Source organism: Lynx canadensis, chromosome C2 (assembly GCF_007474595.2).
Source record: "Lynx canadensis isolate LIC74 chromosome C2, mLynCan4.pri.v2, whole genome shotgun sequence".
Classification (NCBI taxonomy): Eukaryota; Metazoa; Chordata; class Mammalia; order Carnivora; family Felidae; genus Lynx; species Lynx canadensis.
In genome coordinates, this window is record NC_044311.2 from 96,899,144 (window position 1) to 96,917,074 (window position 17,931).

The window sequence follows — 17,931 nt, forward strand, 5'->3', positions numbered from 1 at the left end:
TGGGCCAAATTTATGGTTTACGCCAATGTTAGCCCCACCTGGGGACTGGAGTGCAATCTCAGTGCCAGTGACAAGTATGGAAGGGTAATCAAGCAAACTGCTGTGCAGAGTGAAGAACAGGTAAAGAAAATGTATCTGAGTGTGCATATAGATACCTTCTGCCTTCAGGGTCAGTGCTGAGGGCCAAACCCTTCTCAATAGTGAGGAAAGAACTTCTAAGGAAGGCCAGGCTTGTGTCTCAGTGCTCCTGGGCAGAGTGGGCTGGGCCCACAGGTCACAATTCCTCAATAGCATCAGTCAGCCAGTACAGAGGCTAGGGAAGAACAGACAGTTCACACATACAGTCACTAAAGTTCTTTATTGTCCAGCAAATTAGGGAATTGTTCTGTTTTTATATAAATCAACCTCCTGGCTGGTAATTCCTCCTGTCATTTGGTATCGGTGTCTTATTTCTGTATTAATTCTTCTCTCCTTATGCCAGAAATAGAAAAATCTCAGAGATTTTCTTTTTCATTACGAGAAACCTACCCTGAGGAGACAGCCAAAAGGGTGAATATGTCTTTCCTCTATACTGAAGTTATTAAATCCAATTCCATTTTTTAAAAAAAACTCTTAATATAAAAGTAACATATGATTTATGTCAAAAATTCAAGCAATATAGGAGGACAAAAAATGAAGAGAAATTTCCTGACAACACACTCCTGGCCCTTCTGATTCCATAATCCAGAAGACTACCACTAATATTATATAGACACTGTATATATACAATCAACTGTGTTAAAAAGCATATATATGAATATATGTATTTATGTGTGAATACAACTTTTTTTTAACACAAAAGAGATAAACCATAACTAGCATTCTATAATCAATATATCTTTTTAGTGACTAGAGGGCATTACATGAATGAAATTTTCTTAAGTAACTGAATACATATCTATGAAAAGCATGACATTTAATAGTAAGCATTTAATAAATACTGGAGATAATAATGCAAACATGTTGTGATAATCCTTTCCTAGCTTACTTTTATAATTCTACAACTATACAGCATTTCTGAAAAAAATAGATTAGTTTTCCTTGTCTGCAATTTTCATAAGAGGAGATTTATACTCTATTTATTCATTTCACATAACATTATGTTTGGGAGATTGTCCATATTGCCACTTACAGCTGTCATCCATTCATTTTCTTTGCTGTATGGTATTTTATTATGTGAATATGTAACAATTTATGTACTTTCTACACAATGTGGGTGTTTCCAATGCTTCTGGGAACATCACTGAACATAGTAGTGGAATTGCTGGATCGTATGCATGTCCTCGGCTTTAGTCGCTATTGTCAAACTGTCTCCTCGGCTTTAGTCGCTATTGTCAAACTGTCTCCCAAAATAACCAAACCAGCCCACTGATTTTGAAAATTCCAACTTTGGAAGAAATGTGGCCCTTTTATGTCATTTATATTATAAATTTTTCATCTTGTCATTTCTGTATTTACTTTGTTGATGAAAGTTTTGTACTATGGAAAAATTTTGACTTTTTATGTAAACTAATCTCTTTTTTTTATGGCTTCTGTGTTTCCTAACTTGCTTACAAAGATATTACCTTCTTCAGTTTTATCAAATTATTGTCTATTCTTTTAGTATCCTTACAGTTTACATTTTAATTTTAAATTATGTGACACATCTGAATTTGTTTTGGTGAATAATATGAGAATGATTTTTTTTTTCTCAACAAGCGATAGCCTGTTGCTTCAACACCATTTTAGCAATAATAAAAGAGAAAGATCATTCATTAGGTATTTGGTTGCAGTATTGACATATAAAACTATGGGTTTTTTTAAGGAAATATGATTGATACCAGTTACATAATAGTAAAAAGGAATAATAAAATATAAAATATATTAGAATAAGCTTAATGCAAAATTCTCATGACTTAGGAAGAAAAAAACAATTGATGGATTAATAAGGACTTAAATATGATATCTTATTCTTGGATAGACAGAATTAAGATTATAAAGCTATATCTCTGTGAGTGAACCTATAAATCTGATATAAACCCAATCAAAAAACCAAATATTTATTTGCTGTTTGATGTAAAAGATAATTCTAAAGTTCGTCTGAAAAAAATATATGGAACCGATCATGAAAATTCTGAGAAATGACTATGCATAGCTTTAATTAAAATGTATTGAAAGCTATGGTACGGGGTACCTGGGGTTCAGTTGGTAGAGCATGTGATTCTTGATCTCAGAGTCATGAGTTCAAGCTTCACGTTGGGTGTAGAGTTCACTTAGAAAAAAAAGTTATGGAAATTCAACAGGTATAAAAACTCCCACTCTCCCCCAACATAGATTAAAAATTAAAAAATAAAAATAGTAGGCGCCTAGCCCAAGCATAGACAGAAAGAAGCAAGAAACAGAAAAGAATCAAGAAATAAACCAAAATGTAAATAGAAGCAGCATTTAAAATCATTGATGAAAATATGATTAATAGTTTTTTTTTTCAACGTTTTTATTTTATTTTTGGGACAGAGAGAGACAGAGCATGAACAGGCGAGGGGCAGAGAGAGAGGGAGACACAGAATCGGAAACAGGCTCCAGGCTCTGAGCCATCAGCCCAGAGCCCGACGCGGGGCTCGAACTCCCGGACCGCGAGATCGTGACCTGGCTGAAGTCGGACGCTTAACCGACTGCGCCACCCAGGCGCCCCAATAGTTTTTAACAAAACTAGTTTACATATAATTTGCAAAGCCTTTAATCCATTTTCCGTTCATGTGAAAGAAAGTCAAGGCCTTCCAGAGCTGTTCAATTGTATTTATCCCTGATGAGAATGTAAGTTCCATGAGAGGATAACTTTCTTTCTTCTACTTCCTAGTTCTTATAATTGCCATTTATAATCGTACTTCAGAAGCCACATTTTGCTATTCAGACACACAACCCACTTGCATATATATTTTTAGGTATTTAGGTCTTTTATTACTAAAAATTTATATTTTGAATCATTAATCTTATTCAGCATTTGGAGGTACCCATCTTATTTTGCCCCCTCGATGGTTAGTTCTTTATATTTGTCTAGAGTTATCTTCTTTGGTTTATAAAAACCTCAGAAAATAAATGAATAAAGAAATGAAGTGTAGGAAAAAAAAGTAGTTTTATTCTTCATTTATATCCAGTTGTTTGGAAAGGATTTGCACTTGAATATTCTTTAAGCATTCAAATTCAACAGGTATAAAAATTCATTTTATTGACCATCATAAAAATATCATCCAGTCCACAAATCAGTCAAACCAAGAAGTTCCGGGTCACCCCTTTCCTTTAACCTGCCACTTTAATTAAGGGGAATTTGTGAAAGTAGCGCCTTCCCATCAGGCTAAGACAGTCTGGTGGACTTTCCTCATTTCATCTGTTTAAACCTCCGTGGTGGCCTTTCTCTGTGCCTTTGTTTTTATTTAAAAAGAAGTAGAGGAAACATCCTCACGCAGTGCTTTTTAAATGAAGTGACTTGTCAAGTCGGAGACTGTGGCAGTAATCTGAAAGGCAGTAAATTTAGCGACCCTCACTTGCACTGACAGCCTGTCACGCGCTTGAAACATAAATAGCAGTGGAGACAAATCGCTGCTGTTTTCCTATTAAGCTTTGGCCCACTAGCCTCGGAGCCTTCCAGGAGCACGTGGGCCCAGCCCTGGAGAGCCACCGCTTTCCAGAGCAGGCACCGGCTGGCCCCTAGGCTCACCCACGCCGCCTCTAAGTGTGTGTGCTCCCAACACTGCAGCTGGGCCCCCCATTCACACAGCGATCCATCTGCTTCCCTGAAAGGCCAAAAGCCCAGGCCAGGATTGGGGGGCCAGGGGTGGGCGTGTGCTAGTACACACAGGCCTTCAACCCAAATGGAGTGCTGATGGGGTAATTCCTGGTTCATACGTTTTGGTCTAAAAACAAGAAGCAAATTGCCAGACTCCTTATGATTATTTGTGTGGAGCCCTGAGCCTCCCACCTTATGTTAAATGGGAATATTCTAAGAACATCCATTTAGTTCACACTTATACCATTTCCTTTTCTGACCCACCCCCACTTCTCACTCCACTTTTCTCTTCATTACTTATTTATTGACTTTAAGCAAGAAGAGTTCTCTAAATTGGATCAACCAGCTCATTCAGCAGTGAGGCTAGCTGAAGAAGTGAGGCTAGGATTTGGGGGTGAGCCCAAATGAGGTCACTGCAACATGGAGGCCTGTAATGAAAGGGCAGAGGGCCAGATGGGGTTATTGCCTGCTTTGTTTTAATTACCTTTCTAAGGCTTCTGTGGCAGCCGCAAACTCTGCCTAGCAATCCTTCCACAGTGCAGTTGCCCTGCTGTGTTTAACACATTCACTTACAAAATGCCAATTGATTTATGTGACTTTTGAAAACAGCAACCGCTGTTCTCATCTCTTCTGATATTTAATCCTCATCCATGGCAGAATCGCTAATGACAGGTCCTGTAACACCCACAGTTCTGATGACAATGCTGAGAGATCTTGGGCGTTGCTGCCTCTGGCTACCAATTCTAAGGTGTTCCTCATCCACTTCTTATGGAATCATCCAGAAAACAGACGCCAGCGGAATTTTTGTTTTTTTATTCCAAAGGACTCTTCTGAGGTCTTTTTTTCTGGTTTTACCTCCTTGCCTATTCTTTCTTGAACCCTTAGAAAAATAAAAATGAAGACAGTGAGTCCTTGCTTTATGACATCATGCTGTATCACACTAACTTTCTGCAGCCTCTACTACAGCGTTTGAATTACCACCAATGTATATATTACACATTTAATCCACATGTAGCCCCAGGCTCTTAGCAACTCCATATTTCTGGGTGCCTAAGGAACGTACTCTCCAGGATGTTCCAAGAAAACCTGATACCAAACACATGAAGAATGTAACTCATTATCTTCACTCCAGGTTAAGCACTCCTTCCTAATTTCCCAAGTGGTGCCAATTGCATTCAAACCCAGGAAGTCATTAGCTTTCAACATACACACTGCATTAGAATACTGTTCATACTTAAGAAAACTCAAATGGACTACAAGAGACCCTGGGGCAAGCAAAGGCCCAAGTATGTGTCACACATTCCTTTCTTCTGCCCTCACAGACGTCACTCTTTCCCACTGAGCCCAGACGCTGCCTCAAAATCTTTCTCAACATCATGCTCCAGGAAGCCACTGCCTATTAGTCAAGATTGATGATGACTATTTGTCATCTCTGAAGAACCATCTTCACTCTCAATAGCAATTCACAGGGCAGCTTATCACAAAACATTTTAGGATTCAGCACCAAGGAACTGATAGTAAGTGTAAGTGGTATTGATATAAAAAGTATAAAAAGGACTTTAAATAAATAGAATTTCCATGGGATTCCATGCTTATATGCCATGTTTTCTCCAGAAATGAAAGAAAGAAGGAGCAGGGGGTAGGGAAGGAAGGAAGAAAGGAAGGAAGGAAGGAAGGGAGGAAGGAAGGGAGGGAGGAAGGGAAGAGGGAGAGAGAGAAGGAAGGAAAAAACAAATGATAAAAAATGTCATTTTAATTTTTTTTTCAACGTTTTTTTATTTATTTTCGGGACAGAGAGAGACAGAGCATGAACAGGGGAGGGGCAGAGAGAGAGGGAGACACAGAATCGGAAACAGGCTCCAGGCTCTGAGCCATCAGCCCAGAGCCCGACGCGGGGCTCGAACTCGCGGACCGCGAGATCGTGACCTGGCTGAAGTCGGACGCTTAACCGACTGCGCCACCCAGGCGCCCCAAAAAATGGCATTTTAATCAGTACCTTGAGGGTGCCAGAAGGCTCCATTGAGCCTTCATTGAGATGCAGGGGTACCAAACAGTAAATCCAGAGTCTGCACACCACCCCTCACAACCTAGCATATGTCCTGCTATCACAACATGATGCTCATTTCTCTTGCATGGAAAACTCTATTTCAAGCAGGCTAACCAGATTGCCACACCCTTTCACAATTTGCCAGCCCTGGTTTTCTGCACTTGTGTTTTTCAGCTTCCTACAAACTCACTTCTCCCAGTAAGTCTTTCCTAATACCAGATGTCCATTCTACACTGTATCTCCTTTGCTAGCTGCTGGCATTTGTGTGCACCAGTGGCTTTGGTGGGACCTCTATAAATAAGTAGGTGGTGTTAAACTTCTAAATTACCAACTTGTTTTCTCATATATTGCTTCATTTGATTCTTTCATTAAGAAGTTAAGTGGACAGCCCTTATAAAAACTGAAGGCTATCTTTTACTTTCTTTATCTGTAACTGAGTTGCATTGCTTTGGAAACTCCCTGAGTTTCTCATTCTCAAACTCCCATTTGATACTCAGTAGACAGAAATAGAGTGGCTTATGAGAGCTAAGAGTCCAGCTAACTATAGCATCTCATGGCAGCCTACCGACAAAAGTAGATATGCCTAGTCAGAAACATGGGCTCCAGAAGCCCACAGACCGGTTCGAACCTCAGCTCTCCTTAATCACATTATGTACCTGGGCAATTTCCTCTAGGGTCTTCTCTAAACCTGGATTTCCATCTGTAAGCACTCTAACACAGTATTGTGAATTAAATGAGATAATATCTGAGTCACCTAGCACAGTGCCTAGTATGTGTTTATTAAATAGCAGCTTCTTCAACAGTCACTCTGCAATATTTCTGAAGCACTCCAGCATCCAGCATCATGCTGCACGATAGGGAGGGGTACAATGATGAGCAAAACCAGATGTGGTCCCTACGATGGAAGATTAGCTATTATCAATACAATTTCCCTTGAAAAAAAAGAATGCAGGGAATCCTGATTCCAAGCCTAGCATTTAGAAAGGCAGGACCGTTTCTAAAAACTGACACCAAATAGGAGGTAAGTAATGGTTAAGTATGAGTACAATAACAGAATGTCATGCCCCAGGAATAAAAAGGATGTGTAGATGGCAGCTTCCGGCTGGATGCTGAGCTCAAACTGTCAGCTAGCTGATTTTTTGTATGTGAAAGCAAAAATACAAACCATAATGAATTGGATCTCTCTGGATGCCAAGAAAAATGATGCCAGGGCGTTCTTTTTCATTTGGCTTATGCTCATTCATAGATCCAAAGCCAGTTGTGAATCTTTCCTGGCATTGTGCATGCCTCTGGTTTCTGGGTACTAACTACACCCTTTGGGGCTGCAGAAGGCATGGGGCCAATTTGCATAATCCACACCCTGTTGTGTCTTCCTATTCAAATGGGGAACATTTCTCCAGCAGAGTAACCAACCCCTTCCTTTCCTTATAGCTCAATATCTCAATAGTTAAATGCCTCATTCTCTAGAGAACTCTTTCTTCTTTCATTTCCAATCCTCAAACTCTTCTTTAAAATCATGCCTATTGTATCACCATTGTGTCTCTTCAATGTAGTGATCCTCCCTGTGTCTCCTTATTCTCCTATGATTGCTGCTTCTGAGGACTGTGTCTGCCCCCACCCCTGTCTTCTTTCAGACACAGATCATTTACCACTCCCTTCAACCCTCTCATGATGGGTGGGCGGTAAGAGGTGGGATGAGAAGTGGTTTCACCCTTTGGACAGAAACACTGTCAAATACTAAAGGATCTCTCAGGTGGGATGTGAGGCTGAGCAACCAAACTTCAAAGGACCTAGAGAGAGACATGGCTGGAAATATAAACAGAACCCCATCATAGGCATATTTCCAGGGTTTCTCGCTCCCATTTTTTTTAGCATGTTTGTGTAGAACGTGATGTGAAAAAAAAAAAAAAAAAAAAGGGGGGGAAGGAAGCAAACACAGAAACAGGTGAGTATGTCCTTAGGGAAAAAAAAAGAAAAGAAAACATGAAACGTACTGTAAGAACAGAAACTTGTTACAGCATTTGAAGTTAGCACAGGAAACTTCAAATGGCATCATTGATTTGCAATCCTTTTTTTCTTTTATTTTTAGAGGTGGAAGTTCATAGCTTGCTTTCGCTCATCCTGTTCACTCTTCTTTCCAGCCACAGGCCCACACAAACACACACATGCCTTGCAAGACACGTTCCACTTCTTTGCTTTTCCTTCATCTGTATGTGTGTTTATGTTAAAGGTAATGTGTTTACAGCAACTTGTAAATATTCAAATTTAGAAGAGCCAAAGAAGATGTCAACCCCATTTCAAACCCATCTTCCCTTCTGTGAAAGAATGATCTACAGGGATGTTATACTAAGATTCTTCTCAGAATAGTGGGGAAAAAATGATTTGTCCATTCCCTAACGTGTATAAACCCTTGGAATTCTACATTTTTAAAGTCCTAAAATGCTCAAATTTTAACAAGTTTTCTAAATTTTATTTCCTGTATCTCTAATAAAGGAAAAGAAAAATATCATAATGATTATTAGGGTAGTAGTCTTTCTTTTTTTTAAATTTCAAATAGGGCACTTGTCATCTCTGCAGATTTTCAAGAATAGGCCTGCTCTATTTAGTAAGCAAATATTTGGGTGTTAGTGAATTTGTATGCTGTTTCCTAAAAGTTCAAGTAAATGGTTATATGTAAATAAACAGTTGGTTGTCTATATGCGTCTGTGTATGTGGGAAGGAGAAGGAGAGGAATGGGAGAGAGAGAGGAAGGAGAGAAAGGGAGAGAGAGCAGTGCCATGGAAATATATTTAATTTTAAATGGCTGCTTGCTTACAAAGGCCTGATTGACCTTGGGAATCTAAATGACTTCTTCAGTCAACACTGAAGTCCCCATGATTCACCAAAGCACAGAACTCTAAAGCTGCTATACTCAGAAGGTGTCACCTGGCATACTTTAATTGGCATTATTCCTGGCTGATTTGCCTCTGCTTTAGGGAGCACAGAAGAGAACACTTTCCTCTTGCCATTAGCTCTAGGCCCTTCTTTCTGACTTATGAAGAAATATTAAAAGAACTAATATGTACAATTTGAGTAAACAGTGACTAAGAGGGGATATGCTAATTATGTGCAAGAGTTTGAAAGGTGCATACACTGAGGAGGACGAGAAGTTATTTAGCCTGGTAGCTGAATATTGCCAGGAGACACAAAAGCACATTAAGCAAAGGGAGATTTAAACTAAACACCAGATCCCAGAATAAATATAACACTCGGCGACGTGAGCAAGCTTGTGGAAATAGGTTGAGATGTTTAAAATACCAGGATATTGAAATTTGCATTTCAAGTAAACATTTATACAAGGGCAGAAAGTAATAGATAGGAACAAGAGGAAGGCCCACGTTGTAGCCAGAGGGCTTTATTCCAGCAGAGAACTCAACAACAGGTTAAGTGTCACACTCCATTCCCAGAGCCTTCTTAAGGTTGAGAGAGTAAAGGGGAAATGGGGACAGCACCCTTGGGTTGAGAGCAGCTAGTCAGAGTGAACTGAAAACATGGAGGGGAAAGGTGGCCTGAGGGGGACAGACACACAAGGGCAAAGGGAGAGGAGCAAGAGAATCCAAGGGCATTTTAGAATTCTGACTCGAGATTAACAACATGTACTCCATGCTTTGAACAAAAAACTGCAGTTGGTCATGGTGACTGTTTCCACCTGGGGGCTCTGTTAGTATTGCCATACCTTCTTTTGAAGCAATAACTCCACACAGCAAATACATCCTTAGGACATGGCCAGAGATGCCCCATCCGGCTTTTCAACAGCGGAAGATTCAGCATACCTTTTCTTCCCCAGTAAAAGAGTACTCTGTGAGGATCATTAAAAGGAGTGGATTGATATACTAGCTTCTCCTATAGACATACTGAGCTACCTTTCGATACTTAATTCTCTTAAGCTATATGATTTATTGACTCTGACTTTAATTTCTGCTTGTGTTTCTTAATTCAGCTCAGCTAACTCCACCAACTAATCTGAGCCAAATTCTGTGCAACAGAAAAGCTCCCATTTCCTCTCAGATCACTATGGATTAATAAGAAGTGTTCAAGTGAAGTAGGACAGATAATGTGTTGTGGGCAAAGTCTCCTGTGGGTGTAAGAAAAATAGACGAGCAAGAGGTGGTAGGCAGTATAAAAGTTTCAGCTGAAGGATCCAAGGGGTCAAGGAAGAATGACAAGAAGGTTCCAGAGGTGTTGTTTAATATTTTAAATTCTTATCAAGCTTGTTAGATGAAGGAAGAACAGCCAGTTTCTCTTGCCTGTATTTGGTTTGCACACTGAGACTCCCCACTCTAGTGAAGCAGCTGTGTATGTGTGTGCTGGGGAATGAGGCAGTCAGCAGAGTGGAGCAGAGCTATCATGGGAGAAGCAAATGATCATCCTGCCTTATGGTTGGGGCCCATAAGAGAAACTCCCTTTCATCTTCAGGTGGTATTGGGGGTAAGTCTTCCTGGAGCTGTGGGATTGAAAATTCATCTGGTGAGGATCTGTTTTATTATCTACTTACCTGGAAAGACTGGATTATTAATACCTACATTGGCATGTAAGAATCCCAGGTCCAAAACCCAATAAACACCACTTTATTTTCTCTGGTTCATCTTAATGTTTACTCTCACAGGTGCCACCTTCCCAAACCTGTAGGGCCTTCATTTGTACTGCTAAAAGTCATCTTTCCCTCTCCTGAAACACGTTTATATCTTTCAGAAATTCAAACTGCAAGGTAGGGGTTCACTACCCACCATTTCTAGGTATTTCATGGGAATCAAAAAAGACTTCAGTGTTGTTAGCCATCTCTAAGAAGACTGCACTTGTTCTCTCACTGACAGCTCAGTACCTACTCAGGAATGAGGTTGATGGGTGTGGGGGCAGGGCATGGGAGAAATCATACACCTTTCCAATATCGTTTTGAACCCTCTTTCATTACGATCCACCATGATTCTCAAAATCAGTAATGTTGTCTTACTGTCAATCCCACTTCTGCACTCCAGATTTTTTAATGAGTTTACACCTATTTTGGCCTGCAGTTGTCAACATTACCATTTGTCTTCAGGGTATTTGTATTTGGCTACAAGATTTTAGCATCGATTAGCTGGCGTGACTCTCAAGTCCATAGTTGCAAGTACGTAGGAATGAATTTTTTTTCCTCCAAGTCCAAATTCTTACCGGCTCATCCGATAGAGTGGACTATTTCCCTTCCTAAGATTTCTGTTTTCTTTCCTACCATATTCTACTTCTGTGGCATGTGAAGTCACATCTGACTGCTTGCCTAAATGTGGAGAAGAAGAAAGGTGAAAACACAGAGGAAAAAAATCTTTTACAGATAATACGCAGTTATTTACTTAATAGACTAATTCTAAAACATTTTCAGTAGAAGCATGTGCTAGATAATGTGCAGGACCAGAACCATATATTTCTATATAACTACTGTCCTTTATTGTTGAGATTGCATAGTTTCCTCAGTACTAGTGATAGTGACAATTGACAGAAGACTCAAAGCTTGGCTGACAGTTGTGTTATAGGATGTTATCAAAGAAGCTCTATGTTCTATTGGGAGTCTAGTTAACAGGTTTGGCTGACATATTTAGACAGTGAATTTGTCTCTGTGCTAGTTGTCGGTTATGTTGATTTGGCCATTGGGGAATTTCCAGAAAAGGAAAACAGCTTGTGGCATTTGTGCAAAGCTATTAATTGGTACCATTTAGTGTAGGATGACCGGGAGCAAGATTTCTTCACAGGGGCAGGACGGTGTCCTTTAGCAGGCTCCCAGGCTGTTCCATCTTAACCTGACAGCAGTGGGATTTGTAATCTAGGGTGAGGAGGGTTCAATTTAGCCAGAATTAAAGTCCATTGGTTTTTTTGGCCAACCTCTTTCCCTGCTCAATCCCCTTTCTTCTTCACCATCTTTTCCTCCCTTTCCCTTTCCTCCCCTCCCCTTCTTCTTCTCCCCACCCCATCCCTCTCCAGGAAGAAACTCATTTAATCAATTATGCTCCACATAAGGGGAGTTAAAGAAGGCTGCTTATCTTGAAATTTCATTACTAAATGGACACATCCAACTTTGTGGGACTGTCCAAAAAGGCCTCCAGACCCCTAATCCTAACTGATTAAGCCAACGATATTGAGCTCCCTACCACTCACGCCCATGTGACACAGTCTGTCACAAAGCACAGCATCACCAGTGTATTCTTATGGATCTGGTCCATAGCCTGAAAGCCTCAGTAATGATGTAGTTTGATACTGAGCAAGGAAACCATAACTGCAAGACAGGGTTTTGAACATGACCTTTGTGAACAGAATTCCTCATAATCTAAGGGAGAAGAGTGACAGTTTCTCAAAAGGAAGCCACTTGTCCTAATAACAACTGGTGGGAAGAATGCTTTGCTGCATGGTGTAATTGATGATATCAGTGCTTCAACAGTAGTGCCTCTGAGCCCTTACAACCATGTGCACCTGCCCCCAACTCCCACTTTGTTCTGAGTCCTTAACCAATGACTGATGGGTGGATGTCTGTCCCCCTCATGGGTGTAGATGCATTAACACTCCAGCTTCCTGACTTCTGGTCAGGACAACTTTAAGTGGGGCATGTGCTCTCCCCAGAGCTCCCTGAGGGATTAAGCCAAGTTGTCCTGTATGGGATGTGACCTCTACCCTCTCGTGGCTTCTTTCTCATCGAGGTCCCATTTTCCTACTTCCCTACTGGTTTTCCCTGAGAACACTTCCTCCAGAATCACTTTCATGTGACTCTTTGTCTTGGGTGGGGTCTGCTTCTGTGGAACGTTACCTCCGACAAATACATTGTCAAAGTATTAAAAATCCATGTGTATTTTCTGCTTCTGGAAAAAAAAAATAGGTGTTCTGCTGCACATTGTAAACCTAAAAAACAGTCATGCAAATCTCCGTGTTTCAGGGAGAGAATTTGAAGGAGAAGAAGAATATCTGGAGATCCTTGGCATCACCAGGGAGCAGTCAGGCAAATATGAGTGCAAAGCTGCCAATGAAGTCTCTTCAGCGGATGTCAAACAAGTCAAGGTCACTGTGAACTGTGAGTATGGCAAAAGCCAGCAGGTGCAGTGTGCCCAGGGTCCACCTCCACCACTAGCAAGCTCTAAAGATCCCATTAGCAAAAGAACATTGCATTTCAAGCAGACGCGCCTCTGGTCAGGGATACACATTTATACATTGGACATATTCAAGGGCAGGACGTGGCCTTTGAATTTGATAAATCAACTCTACCAACTCTAAATATAACCCATAATGCATTTAACAATACAGTCTGTCTTTTACTCAGACTACAGAATTAAGAAAACATGATCAGACAGCACTAGCATATCTGGCAATCACTATTCTGGTCTTTGTGGAGAACAAGGTCATACCACCTTGGAAAAAGAAACAATTCATATCTGCTTAAACTGGAATTTCTATCTTATTGCATTGTTTGTCAGAAGGGAATAACCTATCCTCTGCTGTTTAGCTAATTGGCCTTGAGAATAAATTCAAGTCACTGGTCAGATATCACGTGTCCCCGATGGCTACTAGGGATACCTGATAAATTAATTTGGTTATCTATTTGTCCCAAAGTATGGGCATTAGAAATGAAGATTTCACTAAGATGCATAGGTAATGGGCATACTTTGAACTTCTCAGATGAAAGGATCCTTAGATGTAGTTCAAAAGACAGGGGGTGGGGGTGGATCCATATGATGTGTGTCACCCAGCAAAGGAATAAAGAGAATTCGTTTACCCTGTTCAGTTAAGAGTGACTTTTCACATCACTCAAATTCAAGTTCCCACATCACACAATTGTGGCTAGTGACAGGAACAAAGGGATGTCCTAACACTTCTTCCCTCCTATGCACACACACACACACACACACACACACACACAAATACATACCCTACACACCCATATATACATATCCACATATAACACACATACATGCACATGCAGGCACAAAGGCATACAGAGACACATGCACAATCACATTGACCCACATTTGAAGATATACTTCAGACCATGACAAGTTACTTTCCATTATCTTAAGTCCTCCATGCAGTTACCTATATACCAGTGATCCAAATTAAGTCCCTGTCATGGTGTACATAATAGACTCCATTTTAGGGTTTGAGACACAGAAGCCCCAGGAGGTAAAAATTGCCTTTCCAGTGTGAAAGCAAGTGTAAGAAAAGGGATTCAGACTCTGGCCCATTTGATTCTAAAGCCCATGCTCTCAGGAGAAAGAGGAAGACAAGGAGTTTTCAATTCTTAATACCTACCACGTGCAGCACTGGACTAATGGGTTTACATTTGTCATTTAATTCACACAGTAAACTCCTGAGAAAAATATCATTAGGTTGACTTTGAAATTCTGGGAACTGAGGCATAAAGAGGTGAGGAAACTTGCCTAAGGTGACCTGGTCCACACTGGGCTGCACCATTTCCCAATGCCCTATTTTAACCTTGCAGCCTTCTGAGACAGACAGTGAAATCTCCTTCACACCATACCTAGAAGAATCCAATACCTAGGACTCTGCCATAGACACTTATGGAAATCATTTCCAAGAAGCAAGAGGTACATCTGATGAGCTCTGAAGTGCTTTTATCCTGTAGCTGTCTGCGATTTTTTTTAGTAATAGAGTTTTGAAATGCCAGTATTACCATTCTTTTTCAGTGCTGGGTGTGTTTCAAAGACACATTAATGATCTCAATGTTATAAAATGCTTTAGGACCTTTTTTTCACATGAAAGGCAATTTCTCTGGGTGTTTATATAAGTTTATAATTAGGTTAGTTAGGTTCTTTTATGTACACAGAGCCGTGCCATCATCTTCCACCTCTTCTCTGACTTTTAGAGTCAAGATTTCATTTTCTCTTAATTGACCTTCATCTTAATTAGATTTCTGAAAGTCCAATCATGGAGTACATAGAAAATATTTATGCTTCCATTGTGTGAAACATCAAAGTGGTCTGCATTGCAGATGGTTCCCAAGATCAAAGCCAGCCGCCTGGGCCCTATTATTATTAGCGCAATTAGTCTGACATTGCTCCTTTTTGACTGTCCCCATAGTGTAACTTAGAGCAGCAGAAAATACTGATAATTTTCAAGAAAGGCTTTTATGAAGATGTGAGCCTTTCCTAGTGTTGAGTGAACCATGGAAGAATATAGGCAGAACCTTAAGATTCTGAAAATATACCTAATAACAAATCACACAGAGATTTATAATGAGCTTAAACATCCTGTATGTCCTAACCAGCAGCACCTGGCACATGCCTGACCTTATAAAAATTGCTAAGTGAATGTTTACTGAGTGAGTAGGTAAAAAACTCATAGGTAAACTCTGCTTTTGTAACATTTCTCCAAACTTTGCGAATGATATCAGTCACATATTAGAAAATATATTTAGTATCAATTTCCTTTGTGATCACCTTTTTACCAACACTTCATAAGCTATGTTTATATTACATTAAAACAACTAGCCATTGTACCTGTTGGTCTGTTCATACAATTTGTCCTATTTAAATGTAGTTGTATTAAGTAGATGAAGACTCCCAAGATTAAATTACAGAATCAGGTCTGGCTAGCAGAACTTGTTCCTACTGTGAAAAATCCAGTGTTTACCTTCATCACTTGATCTGAGCCTACCTAGTATGAAAGTGTCCCATTATTTAAATGGATTCCTCTTCCTTTTCAAAACGCAGGGCTTGGAATTAGTTCAGGGGATCAGGACGGCTAAGATAAATAGTGGCTGAATAGATTATTGTAATGAAACAGACCCTGAGTACCACTGTAAAAAAGAATCCCAATGTTGACAATTTTCTTCTATGAGCATTTCATTGATTCATTTACTCAGTCGCCAACAGATATTTGTTGCAGGGCACTGAAATCCTAGAGCACTAAACAAGAGCTGTAGACACAACAGTTTGTCCTGTTTACCTCATAAGCTGGATTCTACCGTCTTTCCTTTTTGCTTCTCTTGGATAATCCTTCTCCACAGTTGGTTTATAGCATTACATATAGCCATTTGACATGCAAAATCTATTTTCTAAGTAGTAAGAGGTCCTGGAGTTTCAGAAGCTAAATTATTGACCTGAAATCTCTTCAACTAAATAAGCTTATTACTAGTACAATAGACAGGACTTCTGGCTTCTTGTATCTTACTTACAGTACAGCTGCTAATTTCTTCCAGACACCAGCCCTAGGGACAACTAGCCTCTCCTAACAAATTCTATGTGTAAGCCTTCAATTTCAGTTCTCACAGTGTATTAAAAGTACCTACTTATGGGTTTACCTCATCTTAGTGCCCAATGTCCTGAGGATAACATCTTGTGCATAGTAAATGTTCAATAAAAGCAGACTGTTAAGTTTATTTGGACTCTTCTTGTACTGAAATCTTTTCCTATTTCTGCAGAAATTCTTCTCCAAAGCTGCCCCTAGCTCTCAAACCTTCCTTCCATCCCATTAACCAGCTAATATTCCTACTTTCCACCTTCCCACAACTATGTCTCCAATCAGGTTCACACTATCATGCTATAACTTCTTTTTCCTCTACTTACTTCTCTTTGAACTCAGCTCTGCCTCCACACTGGTATCCAGAGCTACCCAACACAGATGCTGGGGGACATGGATGCTGGCATTTCTAAAGCTCACCCTTACGTTTGATAGCCATTTATTAGAGGGGCAGAGGTTACCTACCATAGAGCCCACAGTTGGGATTGCAGACATCCATTGTCTCCAAGTAATATATATGTATTTTAACTGAACTCTTCAGTGCTTTGATTCAAAATTCACCTAATGATGAGACTTTAGGAAAATAACTGCTCAACATGGAACCAGACTGGCTACTTTCTCTGGATATTCATAGCTACAGCTATTCATTTTCCATGCCAATGGAAATGCTTATTCTTATATTTGGGATAGTTTCAGTAAGCACATGTCCTAATGTTCATGACTCTATTATGGGACCTTCAGAGGAAATATTCAGTAAGAATCCAGAGTACTGCAATCTTCCACCATAATTTTGCAATGTGAACAGGAATCATAATTTTCTGAATTCCTTCAGTGTACCAAGACTGTTAGAAATTTTGTATGATTCACTGTAATCATCACATCAACAGTGGCTAACCAAGGAGGGAGGTATATTGGGCCTGACCTGCCCCAGCAAAGAGGAGTATTTACTTTATCACTGACATTGTTTAGTATGTTTGTTTAGTATTACTGGACCATGGTGATTTAACAACAACAAAAAAAGACAACTTTCGGTTAGTTCTATTATTGTTTCTAAATTCTTTGGAGACAGTACCTTTCTTATTGCCTACATTTTCTGCTCCTCCCCCCCTTGGTCTACCATTGCACACCAACCCGGGAAGACAATCAGATTATCCCTCTGCAGAGAGGACAAAAACAGAGCTTAGAGAATATAAGCATTCTTGGCCACAAAATCAAAGAACTTGTGAATAGTAGATAGAGTTGGGATTCTAACCAAGATCTAACTCCAAAGCCCTCTTTCCTTCTAAACTACCATGTGAATAATAGTAATAAAAATAATAAATGTAGGACCCCTGGGTGGCTCAGTTGGTTAAACAACTGACTTCAGCTCAGGTCATGATCTCACAGATTGTGAGTTCAAGTCACGCAACCCCACTTTGGGTGAGCAGGAGCCCCACACTGAGTGAACACGAGCCCCACTTTGGGTGAGCCCCACTTCTCTCTCTCTCTCTCTCTCTCTCTGCCTTTCACTCACTTGCACCCTCTCTCTCTCAATAATAATAATAATAATAATAAATGTAATCACCTCAAGTATTAAGCATGCTCTCATATACATGATTTCATTTGATCTTTACGTCAAACCTGTGAGACAGATCACAGGGGCCATCATCTACATTCAGAGGTAAGGGGCTCCACGAGATCAACATGTCATCTCTAGGAGATGACAACCTAAGTGGCACAGGCAGAAATTGAGCCCACAACTCCTAATTTCTAATGCAGGTTTATACCTACTATGTACTGCATGTTCTGCTATTTTTGGTACCCTTTAATATTAAGCAGATATAGAACATTT

General features: G+C 40.0%; 1 protein-coding gene across 2 annotated transcripts in view; it reads left to right on the forward strand.

Annotated features, from left to right (window-relative positions):
• LOC115523726 (limbic system associated membrane protein) overlaps window positions 1–17,931 on the forward strand; it is a 649,474-nt gene that overhangs the window by 591,783 nt on the left and 39,760 nt on the right. For both annotated transcript variants that reach the window (XM_030329958.2, XM_030329957.1), the window contains exon 4: window positions 12,784–12,918. In XM_030329958.2, the coding sequence (XP_030185818.1) occupies window positions 12,784–12,918 (135 nt within the window). The remainder of the gene's footprint in view (window positions 1–12,783; window positions 12,919–17,931) is intronic.